Below are 18237 nucleotides of genomic sequence, written 5' to 3'. Positions count from 1 at the left end.
CTGAAGGTCTCTGGGTCCACAGACCCCCATAGATCCTGGCTACACCGCCCCATAGCCCTTTAGGCTCTTGGATGTCAAGAACTGGACGTGGGTGGTTAATTTCCATAGCAGCCTAAAAATAAAAAAGGGTGAAACCCCCGGGGGGTGTTTCCCCCCCGGGCCTCAGCTCCGGCCGCCATTTCCCCCATGAGCCGCCCCGTGGGCGGGGTAACGCGCCCTGCGCCTGCTATTGGTTGGTAGCGGGAAGGGGGCGTGGCTAGTCACCCAGACGTCCTTACTCACCCGGGGGCGGGGCCGGCGATCCTCGGCGGCGCGGCGATTGGCTGCCAGCCGGGGATAGCGGAGCGTCACTCCTCCGGCTTCTCCGCGATTGGCGCAGGGGCGGTGGGGCGGGGCTTGGGTGAGGCGGCTCCCGACGCGCCGCCGAGGCCGCAGTCGCGCTTTGGGCGGCGGCGGAGAGCGGCGGCTGCGATGGGCTCCAGCTCCGCGTTCCTGCTCCTCCTGGGGCTCGCCGGCCCCGCCGTCACCCTCGCCGGTTATATCGAGGTGCGCAGGGGCTGGGGAGGGTGGCGGCTGTTGGGAGGGCGCGCGGGCGGCCGTTGCGAGTGCGCGGGCGGCCGTTGCGGGCTGCGCGCGGCTGCCCGGTTCTCCTCAGGCGGCGGCGGGTGCGGCCCCGGCTCCCCCGGGAGTACCCGCGGGGGCGGTGGGGGGGCCGGGTATTGTCTGCAGGTTGGAAGGAGCGGCCGCGGGGAGAAACGGGGCTGAGGTTGGGGCTCTCTCGCCATTTTACGGGGTGCTTTTTCTCCTCCCTGCCCGGGGGGGGCTGCGTTATCGCCCGGGGGCGACCTGCAGCTGGGCTGCGGTTGTGCGGGAGGGCGGTAAATGGCGTGTTCAAGGTGTCTCCTCGCAGCCCAGAGGTTGAGCAGCTTCTGCGAGACCTTCTAGGGGTAGGGGGTGGTGGGATCGTGTTTTCTTCTGGTTTTCAGGAAAACACTTCCAAACAGGTTTCTTATCTGGCCCAAAATCGCATGGTTTAGCAGCTTCGTTTCGCTAGGATCCCTGTTTCTTTTTATTTATCGTTTTTCTTAATTTATGTTTTGAGAAGTGACCTCTGCATTCTTGGCACGGTAGCAAGAGCCGTGCGCTTCAGATTGGTCTAGAAGCTTAGAAGATATTAGAGGGCGATTTCGCAGGGAAAAATAAGCCTTGCTTAAACGAATCCATTCGCTTGCTAGATCCCCAATAAATGTGGAGGTTTGAAGTGTTATCTTTGCGAGAGGATGCTTCTGCCAAGTGGAAAGGGTGTGCATTTAACACAGAAACGGCTTGGATGCCGCACTTCAGGTGTATGCACATCTGTATATCTATACGAATAGATATTACGGTTTTATCTCTATATATGAAAGTAATTGGAAGGGGGAAATTCTGACTTTATCCCCTAAGAATTGAAATTCTGTGTAATTTAGCGATCTAAATGATAAGGTGAATAGGGAAAAAAACCTGGGCTGCTTAAAAACTTTACACTAGAGTGAAACAGCAAAACAAAGAGCGAAGTGCACCCGGAGCTTTAAACATGGCACAGAAATAGAGTTTAATAATCTACTCCTGGATGTCGTTTGGAAATGCAAAGCGGCTGTGTCTGTCTTGTTCAGGTTCTGGGTTACTTAGAGCTGGTGAAGAGCAGGCTTGTGGCTATTTGTGAATAGCTTGATTTGACAGTTTATAGTAAAATTTACCAAGCTTAGTTAAGCAGGACATCTACCTCAGTGTGATGCAAAAATCTGAAGCCTTCGGTAATTACTAACTGGCAATAAGCATGGTTCTTTAATATTTTTAATATACGTCTTGTGAAATTGATTTAGTCGATGACTTGTGTACTTGGCTGCTCTTGAGGAATAGCATTCTGCCTACTTTGTACCAGCCTTTCTGTTAAATTTCTATAAATCGATGGAAAGTGGCGATAATTGGCTTCGGAAAAACTTCTGGGGAGGTAATCTTGCAGGAAAGAGAACTCAAGACTCGTAAGGCTGCTGGGAGGGTGTGGAGCTGAAGCCCAGATCAGGTTCCTCGTCATTGCCTTGGTGGTAGGGGACGGTCCTGGGTGGCCGGGTAAAATCTAATTAATCTCTTCCACCTGTTTGGAAACTCCTCCAGCTGTAGGTCACTTCCTCTGTCACATCCGAGACAAATTCGGCTGCTATGCACGTCCCTTCTGGAAGCTGCCGCTGCTTATGGACGTGTGTTACAAAATGCCAAGTTGGAAAATAAATCTATCTGTAATTTTATTCCGAAGCCTTGAGTCTGTCAGATGGAGCACATCGCAGGGTTTGGCAGAGAGGAGACAGCAGCAGTGTCACCCCTCAGCACCTCCTGAGAATGAAGGTGTCGACCTCTTGGAAGAGGATTAAAATGAAGCTGTTTCTGCCCCCTCCTTTTGCAGAGGATGGTGATCGGTACTAGTGTGGGGTTATGTCAGTGCAGCGGGCTGTCCTCGCTGCGTCTCTGCTCTGTTCAGCCCTTCTTGCTAACATCAAGTGTCAACTGTGACATTTGAATTCTGATTTTTTGCTGCATCCTCTCCCACTGTCTTGTCTGGGGGGGACTGCAGCTCATGAGTCTCTATTACTGCCAGGATCGTATCTTCATGCAGAGCTTGGAGGTGAAATGGTTACTTGTTTCTTTATACTGTGATAGTTACTGAATGATATCAAGTATTGCAGTGGAAAAACATGCAAGAGGTTTGTTGTATGTTTTTTTTTTAATAATAAAAAAGATGTTTGAAAGTGTACTTTGAAAGTGCAGTTAAGGAAAATGCGTAGCGATGTCTGCAATTATTAGTTTAGTAGGATTGGCACGGTCCCATTAGGTGGATTTTCTTTCGCTTGATTATCTTAGCTACCAGTCCCTGTCCCTAGAACACCCGATAATCTTCTTATCGACTACAATTTGTTTTTCTTGCCTGCACAGAGGAAGGGGAGTGGCAGATTTTTTTTCTCCTTAAATTATCGGTATGTAAACCTTTGAATAGGCTTTCCCAAGGGCTTGTGCTGGTGACAGTCAGTCTCCCTTTCAGATCATCATGTTGATGGCAGATAACCTTTCACAGTTTCTCTTCCAAATGAATTTGAATAGAAGAGCTTAGAGAAATCATTGATACCCAGCAATTAATGTTGTTTCCTTTCCATAGTAATATGTGTCCTAGGGTTGTGTCTGAATTCAGTGACTGCCGTGTTTTGGTTGTGAAGTCCCCAAGAACTTCAAATAGGGCACTGATGCCAACTGGAAAAAGAAAATAAATCTGTTCTAATTTGATCTGTGTTCCAATGATAAAGTACCTCTGCTGTGCCCTCAAGGCCTTTAAAGATGCAAAGTTTCTTTTTTATCACTTGACCTTTTTGTATAATCAAATCTGAGGCCATGCAGACTCGATAGTGCTTTTTTTAATCACGTTTGGCTTTAGTGGTCTTTTTCCAAAGTTATCTGGAATGCTTGTACCTGTTACCTGCCTGTTTCAAGTGACCAGGATTTGGGATGAGGAAAAAAAACCCAGCAGTGTGTTTTACAGCAGAATCATGCATTTCATGTCATGATTTTTGTATTGTGTGCTTAAATTCTTACCGACAAAAATATCAGTGTTGTGCCATTTCCGCAGACCTCCGGGACTTCTAATTGCCTGCTGCATTGAACAAAAGAACTCCACCTAGGGGAAATTTCCACTTCTGTGTTTCAACCCTGGGTAGACACAGCTCAGTAAAATTCCAGTCCCGAGCCTCTGGCCTTCAGCTTATTTTCAGTTCTTGAAATTTCACTTCCCAGTGAGTGTTGGGAAATACACTTTTGTACGAAAGCGATTCTATGCGATGCCTCTTGTAAGCCTCAACAAAAGCTGCTCTGAAGCAGAGGCACGTATAGGGAAATAAAGCAAGTCAGATGGACATCTGATATTGCAGAGAGGCTCTGGAATTTCTGCTGCTTTGTAGAATGCCGTGTGAAGATAAGCTCTGCTCTTTGGAGAACGCCTTCAGCTCTCCTTGTTCCATACGTGAAGTATTTATCGCCTCTCTTAAATGTTATTTAGACATTAATATCTCTACTAGGGATGAAATGATTGTTTTGTTAATATGTTCATTGCATCGCCTGAGAGTGATTCAAAACCTGTTCTGTAGGTGGCTTTAGCTGGATATGAGCCTTATGAATATATAGTGCTCCTCCTTCAGTACGTTAGAGTGCAAGGAAGGATTATTGCACTGTGTTCTAGAGACCAGTTGTGCATCTTTCTAGATATTACTTACAAAAATTCTGCCTGTGATATTTTTTCCTGTGTCTTTTGGAGATATATGGACTTGATCTTGTATACAGGAGTTATTTTGACTGCAGCATCTGCCTCTACAAATGCGCTTAAACCATAACCTTGATCTTCAGTTGAAAATACGATAGAAACACACAATCCCCTATTATCTCTTTCTTGTTAGAATAACAAAGGGTTTACCGCCGTCTTTTCTACACTTTGGCATTTCAGACTCTTCTCATTAAGTACTTAGGTTTTCCGGGTTGACGTAATCCTTCAGATGCCTTGCACTCCTGCTCCTTAGGTGCAGTAAAACTCAGTGTCATTGATTTGTAGTTCACGCGGTCAGCACCTCTGAAACACGTTAATTTAAGATGGTGCTCGCTCTTAATTGGAATGCTTCAAATACTTGTGATGGCCTAGAAACCTTCTGGTAAGGCTTCTAATTCCAAAGGGTACTTGAACTTGCAGGATTACCCCTTTTTTCTCCCAAATGTCGTCTACACCTCTAATGGGCATGCTTTGCATTCCCTGCTAGCAGCGAGTTTATCACGGGCAAATAACATATCCTATCGCAGGTTTTATCTTAAATGGAGTCCTTAAGGCACTTTGACTGTGTCAGTTTTGTAATTTGCATTCCGATATTTTTCATTTTCATCTTTCTGTAGGTGCCAATGAGTCTCAGGTTTGTGGGGAGAGGAAATCGATCGACAACATTGTAACTCTTCTGTCTAAATATCTGTTGTAAATATTTATTGTATGCTTACTAGTGTGGCTTATAAAGCAGTAAGAATGAAGATGTGAGTGGAGTAAATTACAAGGTTTCTCTTTATCATTGTTTGACCAAAATGCCATGCTTATTTTTTTTCCCCATGGTTCTAGGCTAAAAGGCACCTTTAGCATATTACTGCTCTTATTAGAGAGGGCTAGTTGGGTGCTATAGGGAGAATAAAGAAATGAGCCTTCGCTCCTAAGAGACAGTACACAAGGAGAAATAGTTTGACTGGGTAGTTTTACAGTGATTTCTTAATGTTAGACTTTTGCTTCTTCTAATTTTGGAATTCCTGTGGGAATATTCACCCCCATCTGCCTTCTCAGTTGTAGTTAAACATATTTCTGCTTGCGCCTTCTCTAAGCTATACTACTACATGTGAGAACATGGAAAATCCACATACAAAAAAGGCAGAAGTCACATTGACCTTCCAGCGTGGCTTTGAAATGGTCGCTAAATCCTCACTCTTGCTCCACCGTCTGATTGGGCTGATGGTTAAAATGCAAAATTCCATCTTTACCTATGTTTGTAAAAGTGTAAGTTCTAACTTGAGATGGATGATCAAAACACTGATGTTCTGCAAATGGTGTTAAACTAATCTTTCCAGCAGCAAAACCCATGGCTTGACGTAATCAGGTGTCCACCTGATCAGAAACGCATGCGGCTAAGCTGCTTACAGGGCTTCATTTTGAAGTATTACAGCGCGTGTTTTGTATGTAGCTGGTAGAGAAAAGGACGTGTTCACTAGTTTGGAGATATAGACCCATGTGTGTATTTAGTTACAAAATTGTCATATTTTGTGCTGTCAGCAATGATCATGTAATTGTACAAAGTTATACATTGCTGACTTATTTTGGTTTATATCTTTAGCAGTGTGCTAGTGACTCCGAACTAGTGTGCACAGTCAAATGTTGCTGCGCTCTGTGTTATTCCATGTTTTATTTCACTTTGGAAAGTCAAATCACGTGCTGGTTCTCTGCATTTCCTAAGGGAGGGGACTGATGGCATGGTCCAGAAAGTCTTGTATTTTCTGTTGCAGACAGATTTGGTTGTGAATATGTCTATATTAGCAGTGGTTTGGGGGAATTCTCAGCTCTCAAGCCTGCTGAACAGTGTCTGGCTGCAGAGTTCAGTGTAATCTTTGCGGGTGACTTTCTGGGGGATTCCTCTTCTGAACCCTGGAAAGTTTCACCAGTTGTTTCAGCTCCTCGGGTTTCCTGCACAGGTCAGTACAGCAGGTTGCTGTGGGCAGACAGGCCCTTTGGTTCACGACGCGGGGCCTGAAGTTGTTATTCTGTGCAGTGCATGAGCTTTAGAGAAGTTTACAGAGGAGACAAAATCGATAATTGTTTGGCTCGGATGGCTTTTCTGTGTTTTGAGGCTAACTGAAAATCATTATGAAATGATGACTTTGAGTTCAAGTTCTTCAGGTCGCCAAATATGACGGGCTTAAAAATTGCCAGTGTAATTTAGATGCAGCCTGAAAAAAAGCAAACCCAAGAGCCACAGGAGGTGGGAAGTGACTCTTCTTCGCTGGTATCTGGGTGAAGCTTTGTGTGCCGTAGCTCGAGTAAGGCACCGAGTCACGGGCTGCCTTACGGTTCACCGCGCGTTGACAATGTGACTAATCCGTGGTATCATGCGAAGGTGCAGCATGGATGGCAACTGCTTCAGCACTCTGCTCCCAGGCTTTGGCTCGGTGACAGGGATGCATTTAGGTAATTTCATACAGTAAGCTTCTCTCTAACGAAATTACGACAGTCTAAAGTGTGTTTTGATTTAGGTCAAGGACAGAGAGACACAAACACGCAGGGATGGCTGGGCAGTGGTTCCTCCTTATTGTAGCAGGAGTTGATACTTAGCGAAGTTTCCTTTTAAGAGTAGCTAATTGTCATGTCCTTACCGATACCTTCATGTTTAAAGAAAAGTAGTGTTTAACCTTCAAAGTTCTCTTCCTCATTTAGGTCTTTTCTTCCAACAAGCATTTGCGGCTTTGGTTATATATTCAAACATCTGACATGTCTCAAGGTGTTGGTCAGTGTTTGGGGTTTTTCAGTTCTTGCAGCAGTGTGTGTGATAACTCCCTGCTGTAACAAGGACTTGCATTTTCTCACACAGGTGCTGTGCTCGAATGCTTTAATCTACCACCTCAAAGCACTAAAATACTCATTGATGAGACCTCAGAAATCCTCTTCTGCTGATGTTGTTGCAAAGATGAAACAGAGGTTTGGGAAACTACTTGGTGTTTTCCAGGGGTTGCCCTGCTCTAACTTCACTACTGAGATGCTTAAATCAAAAGCCAAACATTTGCATTTTTAATCTTTGGGCTTTTCTTTAAAGGCTCTTATGTTATTTTTAGCTCCAGCTCCCTGCCAAAAGCTTTGTCCCTTTTGGTTTGGATTTTGGGTTGATGAATCCCACTAGTTATGATGTCATTGCGTAGTGTGAAGCGACAGCAGCAAAAAGAAAAAATCTTGCCGATACCATCTGTTACAATAAACATGATGCACTCATGGTAGATTTCAAACGGATTTGGACTGCATATTCACAACAGAAGCCGGTCCCTGCTTAGATGTATGGTAACCTCCAGCATAAAGCTTTTAATCACCAAATTCCCTGTATGGTTTTGAACTTGCCCTGACACGTTGCCAGCTCTAAGTGTAGTAGTAGGGATTTTTATCACTGTTTCATTTTTTTTTTCCCAGTCATATTGAGACTAATAACTTGCCCAAAATGGTCCTGGAGGAATCTGCATGAATTAGTATAATTCACTAATACCGAACGCTGGTTGACTTCTTAGTCTGGTAGACTTACAATAATTGTGGCCTGAAATAGAGAGGGGCAGATTTGCTTTAATCTGCTAAGTATTCCTCTCAAAAGATTAAATGCAAAATGTTGATTCAAACCTGTGGTTTGAGTTCCCAGTGAGTATATCGGCATTTGAACGTGAGTCTTTCTCTGCATAATTTATCAAAGCTCTTGCTGAAGAAATTGAATTTGATGTCTGCTTCGTTTTACGCGGGAATATCACATACGCGTTTAGAAACCCTAAAGAATAAAACAGTGTTGGAATCCAAGCTAAGCACGTTAGCCTCTGTAATGGTCTTGGCCAAAGATTAGTTCTCTAGTGGAGGGTATGGCGGTGCTTGTGCATGTACTTAAATGTTGCTGCTCCTCAGGAAAAATCTCAAAACTGTTGAGCATGCGTGTTATTGTGGAAACCAGTTCCTACTGTTGAATGGAGCAGGATGCTCACAGCTCCCATTCGGACTGTTGGAATAAGATTCTGTTGGAGTAGATTAAGTGCCTCTAAGTAGTCAGCGTTGCAGTGTTTCAAATGACTGCTTTGTTTCCAGAGTCTTCCAGTAGAGCCGGGTAGCCTCAGTACTGGAAATGTCAAGCAGTGGAAAAGGTTTTTTACTTGATAGCCAGTCAAAAAAAATGTTGAGCTTTTGTGGTTGTGACATATTGGAGCGTTAGAGCGCAGCCTTTGGACATGAAAGCCCACGGTGGTGTGGACTTACCTGGGCAAGAGCCAGACCCCAGAAGAGGCCACGTACATTCTCGATGGGGGTCACGGTTTGAGTATCCCCGCGGATATGTGAAGCTTGCGCCTGGGACACAGCATCGTTTCACAGCAGAAGAGGCTCCCTGGAGGCTTTAAAAAAGGGAAAAAAGTGTTTCTGCCTCTGTTGCTCCAGATAAATGCTGTCTTGTTCAAATTGCATCAATACTTGGTCTGCAACAAAGCTAGTCAGTATGTGGGTATTCTGTTTAGGGCAACAGCCGCTTTCTCGGAAGCAATTTCCCAGTAACAAAGGCAGGCGATGAATGGCCTGCCAGGGCGCAGGCTTGATGCAATGGCATGTTTTGCACTGCTGGATCCCGGCGCTGTCTGCAGCTGGCTTGGTGCTTGGAATCACAGCTTGGGATTTGCTCGGGTCCTTCACCTTCTGTCTGTGTGTTTATGCTTTTGTTTTCATTGGTCTATTCATTGTATGCAAGATGTATTTGAGCTTGTGAATAAGACTTTACACTAATCACAAGAGCTGGAATCTGTTATATATGTTTGAATCTGTACTACGGTGTTCTGTGCATAGTGTGTTATCTTAAATGTTTGCATCTTGCTTCAGAATGTCTTAATTTCTCAGGTTAAGAGGCAAATAAACATCAACCACCTGATGGTCTCAAAGTCCTTTTGCCTTATCTCTGTCCGCCAGGTCCTTTGCTCAGCAATGCAGCTCCAAGGAAGACGGAGGAGAAGAGCTGGATTCCTAATGTAGCAGGGCTGTTAAGATGGCAGGAGATCTTACAGATTTGCTTAAATGTAAAATCTGCAATAGAGACAAAAAGCATTTTGAAGTTGAGGCTCAAATTCCTAGGTTTGGATGGATTTGTTGCACTTAATTATATTGAGCAAGCTTTTGCAACTTGCTTCACATGGGAATTAGCGTGATGAGAAGAATACTTTTCAAAGTATAACCGTGTGGGAGGTTTTCCACAGGGCATCTATAGCATGATAATTCCCTCTTTCATTGCAGGGCACTGACTAGAATCCAGCATTGTAGTCCCTCTGTAATAGATGCTGATGTATTTCAAGAGCATTACTGTTCTGAAATAGCCGGTGTCATACTTACTAGTCGTGTGTATGGAAACAGCTAAATTGGTTGCTCCAGAGAAGAAAATGATGAAGATATCCATGAAACTTTGGGCTGCAAGCTCCTTTGGTACTGTAGAAGAGCTGAAGTGAGGAGCACAGCTTTCTGAGACTCTAAATGCCCTTTTACTTCAGGCAGAAGCAAAAATGACGTGACTTCATTTGCCTGATTGTCCTGGGTTTCAGTTTGGCTTTTCAGGTTTCCTGTCACTATCTTTAAAGATTTTTGCAACAAGTTAAATCGTTATTCCCCGTTATGTAAGTGGCTGATAGCTTTACTCATACTGTTCTGTTACTTTATTTAATAGTCTGTGATTATTAAATTTATTTTGATCGTATAAGTGAGGAGATAACAAACATTTAGCTACAGCTGGCAGCGAAGTCGAATGCCGAAGATGGGATTAATGTGCACAGCTGTTTGTAGCTGAACTTTCAGCAGCTATTCCCTGGTGCTGGCTTTGACATGCATTGCCATTTACTGACCTACCTGTAAGCTGTTTCTTGTGCCGTAACAAGGGGCTGGTAGATTTTTACTCTTTATAAGAACTAGCTTTAAATACTCCAGATCAAGTAAAGCAGAGATTTTTGGTTTGAAATATTTGCCTTGGAATAACTTCTGCACATTGCAGTATCACTTCAAATACATCTCTGAGCAGCATCCATCTGACCGTACCTACCTCACATCTAGGATGACGTTCTTCAGTGATGAAGAAGACTAAAATAGTTCTGAGCCTGCAAGATACACCCCATGCCATGTGAAGTACAAAATAAAGATACAGACAGACTGCACATACTGGAGCAGTACAATCTGTTGGAATGCATCAGGATGTGAGCATCTTTAACTCGAGCCAGATTTCAGATGCTCATCTTGCAGAATGATGAAACTGGGGCTGAGTTTGCATTTGGAAACACTTGGCCTATGGGTGCCTGCACACACATTTTCTCCCACCCCCCCTCCTGTGTTGATCCCCTCGGCAACACCTTGGCTTCTGAGAGAACCTTAAAGTTGTGTGCTTAGCAGTATTTGTTAGAATACATCCTGTAAAGGTGAGAGGGAACTTTGGGAACAAACAGCGGCCGCAAAGCAGAGGACTCTGCTCATTATTCCTGCCTCTCTGGGCTAATATTCACATCCCTTTTATTGATAGGTATAACTACAAAAATACAGACAACCTGTAATGGAATTGAGAGACTGGGTAGTTAGTCCATTTGTCTTGGCTGTCCAGGCTTTGGAATTGCCACGCAGCCTTGACCCACATGAATTCATTCTGCACCGGTTACCTAACCTGTTTTTCTTCTCAAACTGGTATTACAATCAGATACAAGAATGCTCAGTGTAATATTCTCAGAGTCTTCTAAATGTTCCTGGCCTCATAACACAAATTCAGCTAGAACTGGAATCACTGCTGTCTAGACTAGCCAGGGATTGTGCAGGGAGAGGCAGCCTTCAAGATAATTAAGACTTAGTCTGCTAAGGAGCTTGTTTGGGCTCTGCTCTTTTTTAGATGTCTGAAATAAGGCTGTGAGAAGTGTTTCTGGCTGTCTTGTGCTATTGCATCATCAAGCTATAATTTCAACAAGGCTCTCTTGGGTGTTGATCTGTTACGATGTGAGACACCTGCATAGATTCCATAGGGCTAATCCACAACAGTGATTTGCCACATTCTAGTGGGGTTAATATTTACAGCCGAGATATGTACACAGCTGTGTTTCTGAATTTAAAAAAACACCCTTAGGTGGGCCACGGTTGAAGTCAACTAGTGAAAAACAAAACCACCACTCCCTGGGGTTGCAACTTAACACAACATTTTCATCCTTTGACTTTGAGAAAGCTCTATTGAAGCTACTCAGCCTATGGCTAGGAAAATGGTGAGTGGCCTATTGCATCAATACACAAATCAATCTGCCCTCCCATCGCTGCCCTACTGATGGGATTTACATGTTAAGTCAGCGTTTCCCTTGCTGCCCGTGTCTGCTTGTAGGGTCAAGGAAAGAATTTCTCTCTCTCCCAGGTGTCTATGGCATTGGACGAGAGCATCTGACCAGGCAGAAAAGCTTCTCCAAGAGAAAGTAAATGGTCCCCCTCTTATCCTGTCTAATAGCCTTTTCCAAATAGGAAAATAAAGAATTGGACAAGGCGTTTAAAGAAATAAAATAGTAATATCTGTAATACCTTTCAGAGACCTTGAAGAGGGATTTCTCTTGAGATGATGGAAGTTCTCTGTGTATCCTGTCCTTGCTCTTTAAGACGAAACTAAATTGACTAAAACTGTTCTGCCTGCTCTTTTTCGAAGAGCAATTTCCTTCACTGTTGCCGAACAGGCAGTTTTTGCTTCCCCATTTGTAATAAAACTTTCAGCTCATGATGGTTTTGTGATTCAAAAGACCTTACTGAAGTGTCATGTTTCTTAAAACTCATCAAAGAACTGACCATCAGACACTTGCAGCTGCAGGATTTAAATTCTACCCCCATTCTAATGTTCAATTGCAGCTCAAATAAGTAGACAGAAAAGAAGAAAGTGCTGCTTTCTATCCACTACCTTGAAAATTTCTAGAAAAATGCTTGAGGAAACCCCAAGGAAATAAGTATCAATGTTATGGAGTTTGTTCTTCCCACGGAAACTCGGAAGAAATTGCAAACAAGTTGAAATCTCATTTGATCAAAGATAAAAAACAGTTCTCCTGTTTGGTTTTACTTCCATGCAACGCTGCACAATCAATAGACTGCAGAGCATATGAAAATGAGGTGTGTTTGTACAACATACAAAGCCTGTGCAACGCTAGCCCGGCAATCCTGGAGGTTCTAGGTTAGCTTCTCTTGGACTAGATTTACTTTCTGGATCAGCAAAATCACTACAGGGGATCTGACCCTAGCCAGCTGTAGTCTGTGCTATAAATTACTACTTAATTTTCTAATAGCATTAAAGAGTTATTCAAAGTAGAGATCTGTTGCTTCCCTTAAAGGAACCGTTTAATACATCCATTAGAGTTTCAGTGTGTTAGCCTGGCTATGATATGACACTGCGACTATAAACCCCAGCTGATAAATTAATGCTTCCGAAATAAAATGCCACTAAATTAGTCAGGATTGCTTTTAAAGACATCCTGTGATTCTGTGAAAAGGCATTTTGTCATTTGACCTCTCTCTTGGAGCAGATCACTAAATCTTGGTCTTTGAGCTTTAGGGGAAAGATAGAATTCCACCTTTTATCCTCTGCTTTGGAAGAAGGAAGGAAGTTGTGAGATTTGAGCCTAAATTCTGCTAATAGTGCCTGGATCCTTCTGAGTGACGTTTGGCTGTTGGGTGACAAGCTTAAAAATAAATAAGGCTTTTGCCATCTTGCTGCACTTCAGCCTCTTTGCTCCAAGTTAATTCTTGTTGTTGGAACATTTCCTAATGAGCAGCTAGCTGAAAACTAAACTTTCTTGGAGCGATGTTCACATTGAAGTGTTCTATTTAACAAAAAATTATTTACTGTAGCTGAATAAGCCTAAAATATCAGTATGGGAATTTAAACAGCAAAATACAGAGTGTTTCGGGTTTTTTTTTTTTTTTTTAAAGCACTGATTTCTGCACCCCTGGAGCTAAAATGTTCTTAAAAGATTTTGTTTTGCATGTGAGCAATGGTACAAGGTGCTGCCTGGAAGATGCTCCATAACAAGCCATAAGGAGTTCTCAGAATAAATAACAGGAGGAGTTGTGTGGGAAGGTGCGTGGGGAGGTGGTTTTGGTTTCAAATCCCAATTTGCATTATTTCCTAAATATATTTAATAGGAGCTAGAGTTAAGTTCCCCATTCTTGGTAATATCTACTAACTGCTGATTGTTTTCATAGACCTGTAATTTATAGAATTAACTCATGCTTTTGACAGAACTGTAGAACTTTGAAGTATAAACACTTTGGACAGTTTGGACACTTACACCAGCAAGGCTGTTCCATAATTATTTTGGTAAGGTTAATTTTGGTTTGGATCAGCATACACTTGGCAGAGCTCAGGGCGCAGCAGTAAATATGAAAGTACTTTAGCTGTGGGTTTCGTATTTTAAAGGATGGCCATAAGCATGGTCTGGAAAGCCAGGACTTTCAAACCTCACGGTTTCCTCTTCCAGATTGGAAGAGCTTCAGTGTGGTTAGAGCATCCCTCTTGAACTATTCCCATGTGCTGTAAGGAAGGTCATGTGTAGCCTATTTGCAGGACTTCTAAGATACCAAATGAGTACTTTATCATGTTCCAAAACAATTGCGGTCTGTGCACATAAATAGCCAATCTGTGATATGGAACAACATCTATAAAGGGATGGATAGTTGATCTCACCAATGGTTGAAACCAAACCCAAACTGCATTCCCACTTGTTGTCTTTATCTTGCATTTTTTTCAGGTAGTTTCCACTTCAAATTCCAGATTCTCTGTTAAAATATGCCCTTCAATTTCCTGCTTGCTTTTTGGGTGGTTGTGTGTTAGATAAAAACACAATCTGTGCAGTCTTTTGATCTCAAGCCCTGCAAGTGGTTAGATGCATGGTTAGACTGAGTAACCACAGGTTCCTGCAGCCATCTCTCCTTCACAGGCTTTTTTGACAAGACCTCTAAACTAAATACTCACGCTGTTTTGGGGCAGGTTTTTTGGTTTTGTTCCCCCCCAGAATGCTAAATCACTTTGAATCATTAGTAAGGGTTTGTTTTTTGCCTGCCTAATGTTAATAAATGATTCTCTCGGCCTCTTTCCGCCTGTTTAGTGCACCACGAAAGCTCGTGGACAAGTGTGTGTGTATGTGGGTTGTGATGAGTTTTAGTCCAGAAGTTATTTTTGCTTCCAAGACAAATTGTTTTGAAGTGATGAAAGATTTTGTAAATGTACTTTCCTGTATATTATGGAATCTCGGTATCCTGGTAACCACAGTGAATATATTCACTAACTCTTCTGTAGTACTGCCCACCTCTTCTCTCACCCTTATATTTTTAGGGTGGCTTTTGCGGCGAAATGTTCCAGTCCCAGCCATTGTACACACAAGCTTTGGTTTTGAAAGCTTGAGGCCAATCAATTAATCTTTTTTACAGGACACTGTCCTGCGTACAGTAACATTTGTTCAGGGAATGTTCCAACTGATTTGTTCTGAACTTTGTCTCTCTGGGGGTAGAAAAGAGGATGCCAAAGGCAACTGTGTTACACAAACAACTTCAGGAAGCCAAAACTGTGCTGGATTGTGGCTTTACTGAATGTGATCGCTGCTGCCTTAGACTAGCTAAGTACCAGCACTGCCTGCAGTGTTGCTTTGCCTATCTGAACGTGGCCGTTCCTGCGTCCTCATGTCTGACAGGCAGATTATCTGCCCAGTGACTCATGTAGACTTGTTCTATGGCGCATGATAAACTAGAGGAGGAGGGGGAAATAATCTGCTACCTCATTAGTACAAATTATAAGGGCGAAAAGGCTGCCCATGACTCACAGGTACTTGGAGATCTCCCCTTTTCTCTGTAGAAAGGCAGAGGAAAGTGCCAAAAGCAGGAATGCATGCTTCAGGCCTCAGCAGCCTTTTGGTCTATGTAGTGCTCCGGTTGCTGTCGGCACATCGGAAAGCACATGGATTATCATCGCGGAACTTGGGAGCGTTGGAGGCCGCATGTTCACCATAAACAGCGGCGATCTAAATATAAACTGCACCTGAGCGGGCTCTGCAGCTCCTGCATCGCTTTCCAGTTTTCTGCTGGTGCAGAATCCTCTGCCACAAAAGTCGATAAAGGACGAGCAGACGAGAACTCCACCCCTTCCAGCAAGTTCAAGTAAGCCAAAGACTGCTTTACTGAGATTTCTGCCATTTAAATTCAAAAGCAAACACAGGCTGGTATTATCAGCTCACACCAGATCTGCCTGCAGACAATAATTCTTCCTGTCTTGGACCCCTGCCCATGTGCATTATTGTAATTATCAGCAATTTAAAAAAAAATAAAGCAATAAAGCTAGGATGAGCTGCTAGTCTGTAGATTTACTGCCTGCTGTGTCAGGCATTCATTAGCCTTCCTGGGTTCAAGCCACCTATCTGCTGAATAAAAGCAGGAAGAGAAGCTAAGGAAAACAAAGCATGAAACACAATTTGAAGCACAAATTGAAAGCTCTGCTCGTGTTTACAAGTTATAAAACCAAAAACAAGGGAATTTTAAGTATTGCGTTCAGAAGTTCTTGTGCATAGAGTCCCTTTGCCAACTACCCTTGCTTTTTAATTGAAGGGTGGTGGTTTCCTGAACACTAGCTTGCCATAAACCATTAATTCTCAGGTGAGATTCAAAGCCATGAATATCAGATTTAAGACCTAGGAAGGCTCAGCTCCACAGTTCCAGCCAACTGTTCTCCCAAAAGCTTCAGCTTAATGCTTCACCTCAGCAGTTGTAGACTTTGTGACTGCACCATCTCTTCTTGATTTTTTTATTGGTTTTATTTTGCCAAGGGCTGGCCTTTCCTTATGGAAGGAGAGATGCCCATAACTTCAGCTCTGTCGACAGCGCTAACGTGGGGTGTGCATCTGGGCTTCGACGCAGTCAAGTTCCTGCACAAATGCGTGTAGCAATGTTTCAGCCAAGGGTGAAAAGTTATAATATTCACACATTTAAAAGTGTCAGCCATCAAGGGTTGTGCTCGAAGGAAGGCTGATAAGGCAGCAAGATTCATTTTTATATCAAACGAACTGTTAGAATTCCTCAGTGGTCTTGAAAGAGTTCAATTTATATCTCTATATCTGTGGATATTACACTGACATAGGAAGAACTGAAGTGCTGACACCCCTGGATAGAATAGGAAGTGTATTTAAAAAAATAATCCACAGAAGCTTTTTTTTAAAAAAAAAAATAAATAAAAATTCTTTAATTAACTAAAGGTGGGAAACATAAATTATCTAGATAAGGATTGTGCTGAACAGCACGTTCTGAAGTCCCTCAGGTTGTAGATCACGCGCATTCTGATTTAATAAGCCATGTTACTTTCAAGGGACTTTGCTTAATTAAAAACAAACAGCACAAAGTAATCTTTCAAAGTACAGCCTGGCATTTTTTGTCAGTGTAGCAGCAAATAGTTGTGGAATACTTTTAACTCTTCCGAGCAGGAAATGTGATCCGACCTGCAGACGATCCTCCAAGAGGCCGTGCATTTGCTTTCGAGGCAGCGAATTCCCTCAGCAGCTATTAATCTGTGTTCTCTGACCACCGAGTCAATGCAATTCACAATCTGAGCTTTTTTCAGCAGCTTATAAATTCTAGAGGCTGCAGTTTAAGTTTTAAAGCGACTTAATCTTGCGTGGTTTTATCCAGCCAGGGCTGCTCGTGTATTGCAGCAGAGTAGGCCTCATGGAAAGCTGTTATTCCCAGCATTGAAGTAGAGGCACTCTAGAGAGCAGAAATCATTTAAATTCACAAAAAATCCTCCCTAACCTCTCCTTTGGTAGATATTCGAGGAAGAACAGGCATGACCCTTTTCAGAGCAGAGCCCAGGCTTCTGGATGGATAAAGCTCACGGATCAAACCCGCTGTCACAAGTTGAAGGGGCCCATAGTAAATAAAAGACTGGATACTTGGGCAGAGACACTTCATCAGAGAAGAAGAATATTTAGAGGTTCGAATTCCAGTGTTTTGGGACTGTAAATCAGGCACTGTACAACAGGGTGAGGAATTTAACTGTCATTAACTGGCCAGAGATTTACGTGCCATGGAATCAAATAGTTCTTTGGTCTTGGGAAGCAGACAGGATTTACGGAATTACACCAAAAGGCAGAGCCGAATTTATCGTGAGATATCTTGTAAATGCAAATGCTGGTGAGGAATGCAATGGTTTATGTACCAGTCTTCTCCCAGCTAACTTAAATCTTGCTCTCATGTTATGGATATATATTAATAGGATAATAGCTACTAAAATAATGTTTGCTGAGGACATACACAACTGGATTAACTCTCTGCCGTTATGTGTATGATGTCCCTCCCAAACTATTAGTCTGCTTATTTAAAAGATTGAATAGTTGCTCCCCAGCACTAAAAGAGGCGGCAGCTTCCATTTATGGCTGGGAAATTCCCAAAGAAAAATGTGCTGTCAGTTTGTTCATCCCTCTGCAATGTGGAATGGGTGAATTCTCTGAAGTACTGAAGAGCTTAACTAAGGACATGGCTTTAGCCCAAGCTTCGTGCTGGTTTACATGTTCCCCAACCTTCCTTTTGCAAAGCGATGCTTGCATAGACTGGCTAACCTCAGGCATCGTACGCCTGAGTGATCTGCTTTTATTTTGGGTACGGTGAAGGCAACTGTGGGGAACAACAGAACATTACTGTCCCAAAATACTCTTGTCAGTGACTTTCTTCACTCCTTAAGCAGTTTTAGAAGTGTCATCTCCAGCGTTACAGATGAAATTTTGCTGTGCTGCATTCTCTCACTACAGGTAGAGTGAGATAAAAATGCTAAATTAAATAGAAGTGATGTGCTTAGTGGGTGGAGTGGATTGTCAGTGGTGAGAAATGGAAGCCCATTACTCACAACTCTTTAT

General features: G+C 43.1%; 1 protein-coding gene across 6 annotated transcripts in view; it reads left to right on the top strand.

Annotated features, from left to right (window-relative positions):
* Positions 1 to 410: 410 nt before the first annotated feature.
* APLP2 (amyloid beta precursor like protein 2) overlaps positions 411 to 18237 on the top strand; it is a 41877-nt gene continuing 24050 nt past the window's right edge. For all 6 annotated transcript variants that reach the window (XM_082070519.1, XM_082070518.1, XM_082070517.1 and 3 more), the window contains exon 1: positions 411 to 546. In XM_082070519.1, coding sequence (XP_081926645.1) covers positions 472 to 546 — 75 coding nt within the window. In that variant the 5' untranslated portion in view covers positions 411 to 471. The remainder of the gene's footprint in view (positions 547 to 18237) is intronic.

The sequence above is a fragment of the Streptopelia decaocto genome (genome assembly GCF_964273445.1).
Source record: "Streptopelia decaocto genome assembly, chromosome: 21".
Lineage (NCBI taxonomy): Eukaryota > Metazoa > Chordata > Aves > Columbiformes > Columbidae > Streptopelia > Streptopelia decaocto.
The sequence above is the reverse complement of the archived record's forward strand: the minus strand, read 5'-3'. Positions and strand labels throughout refer to the sequence as shown.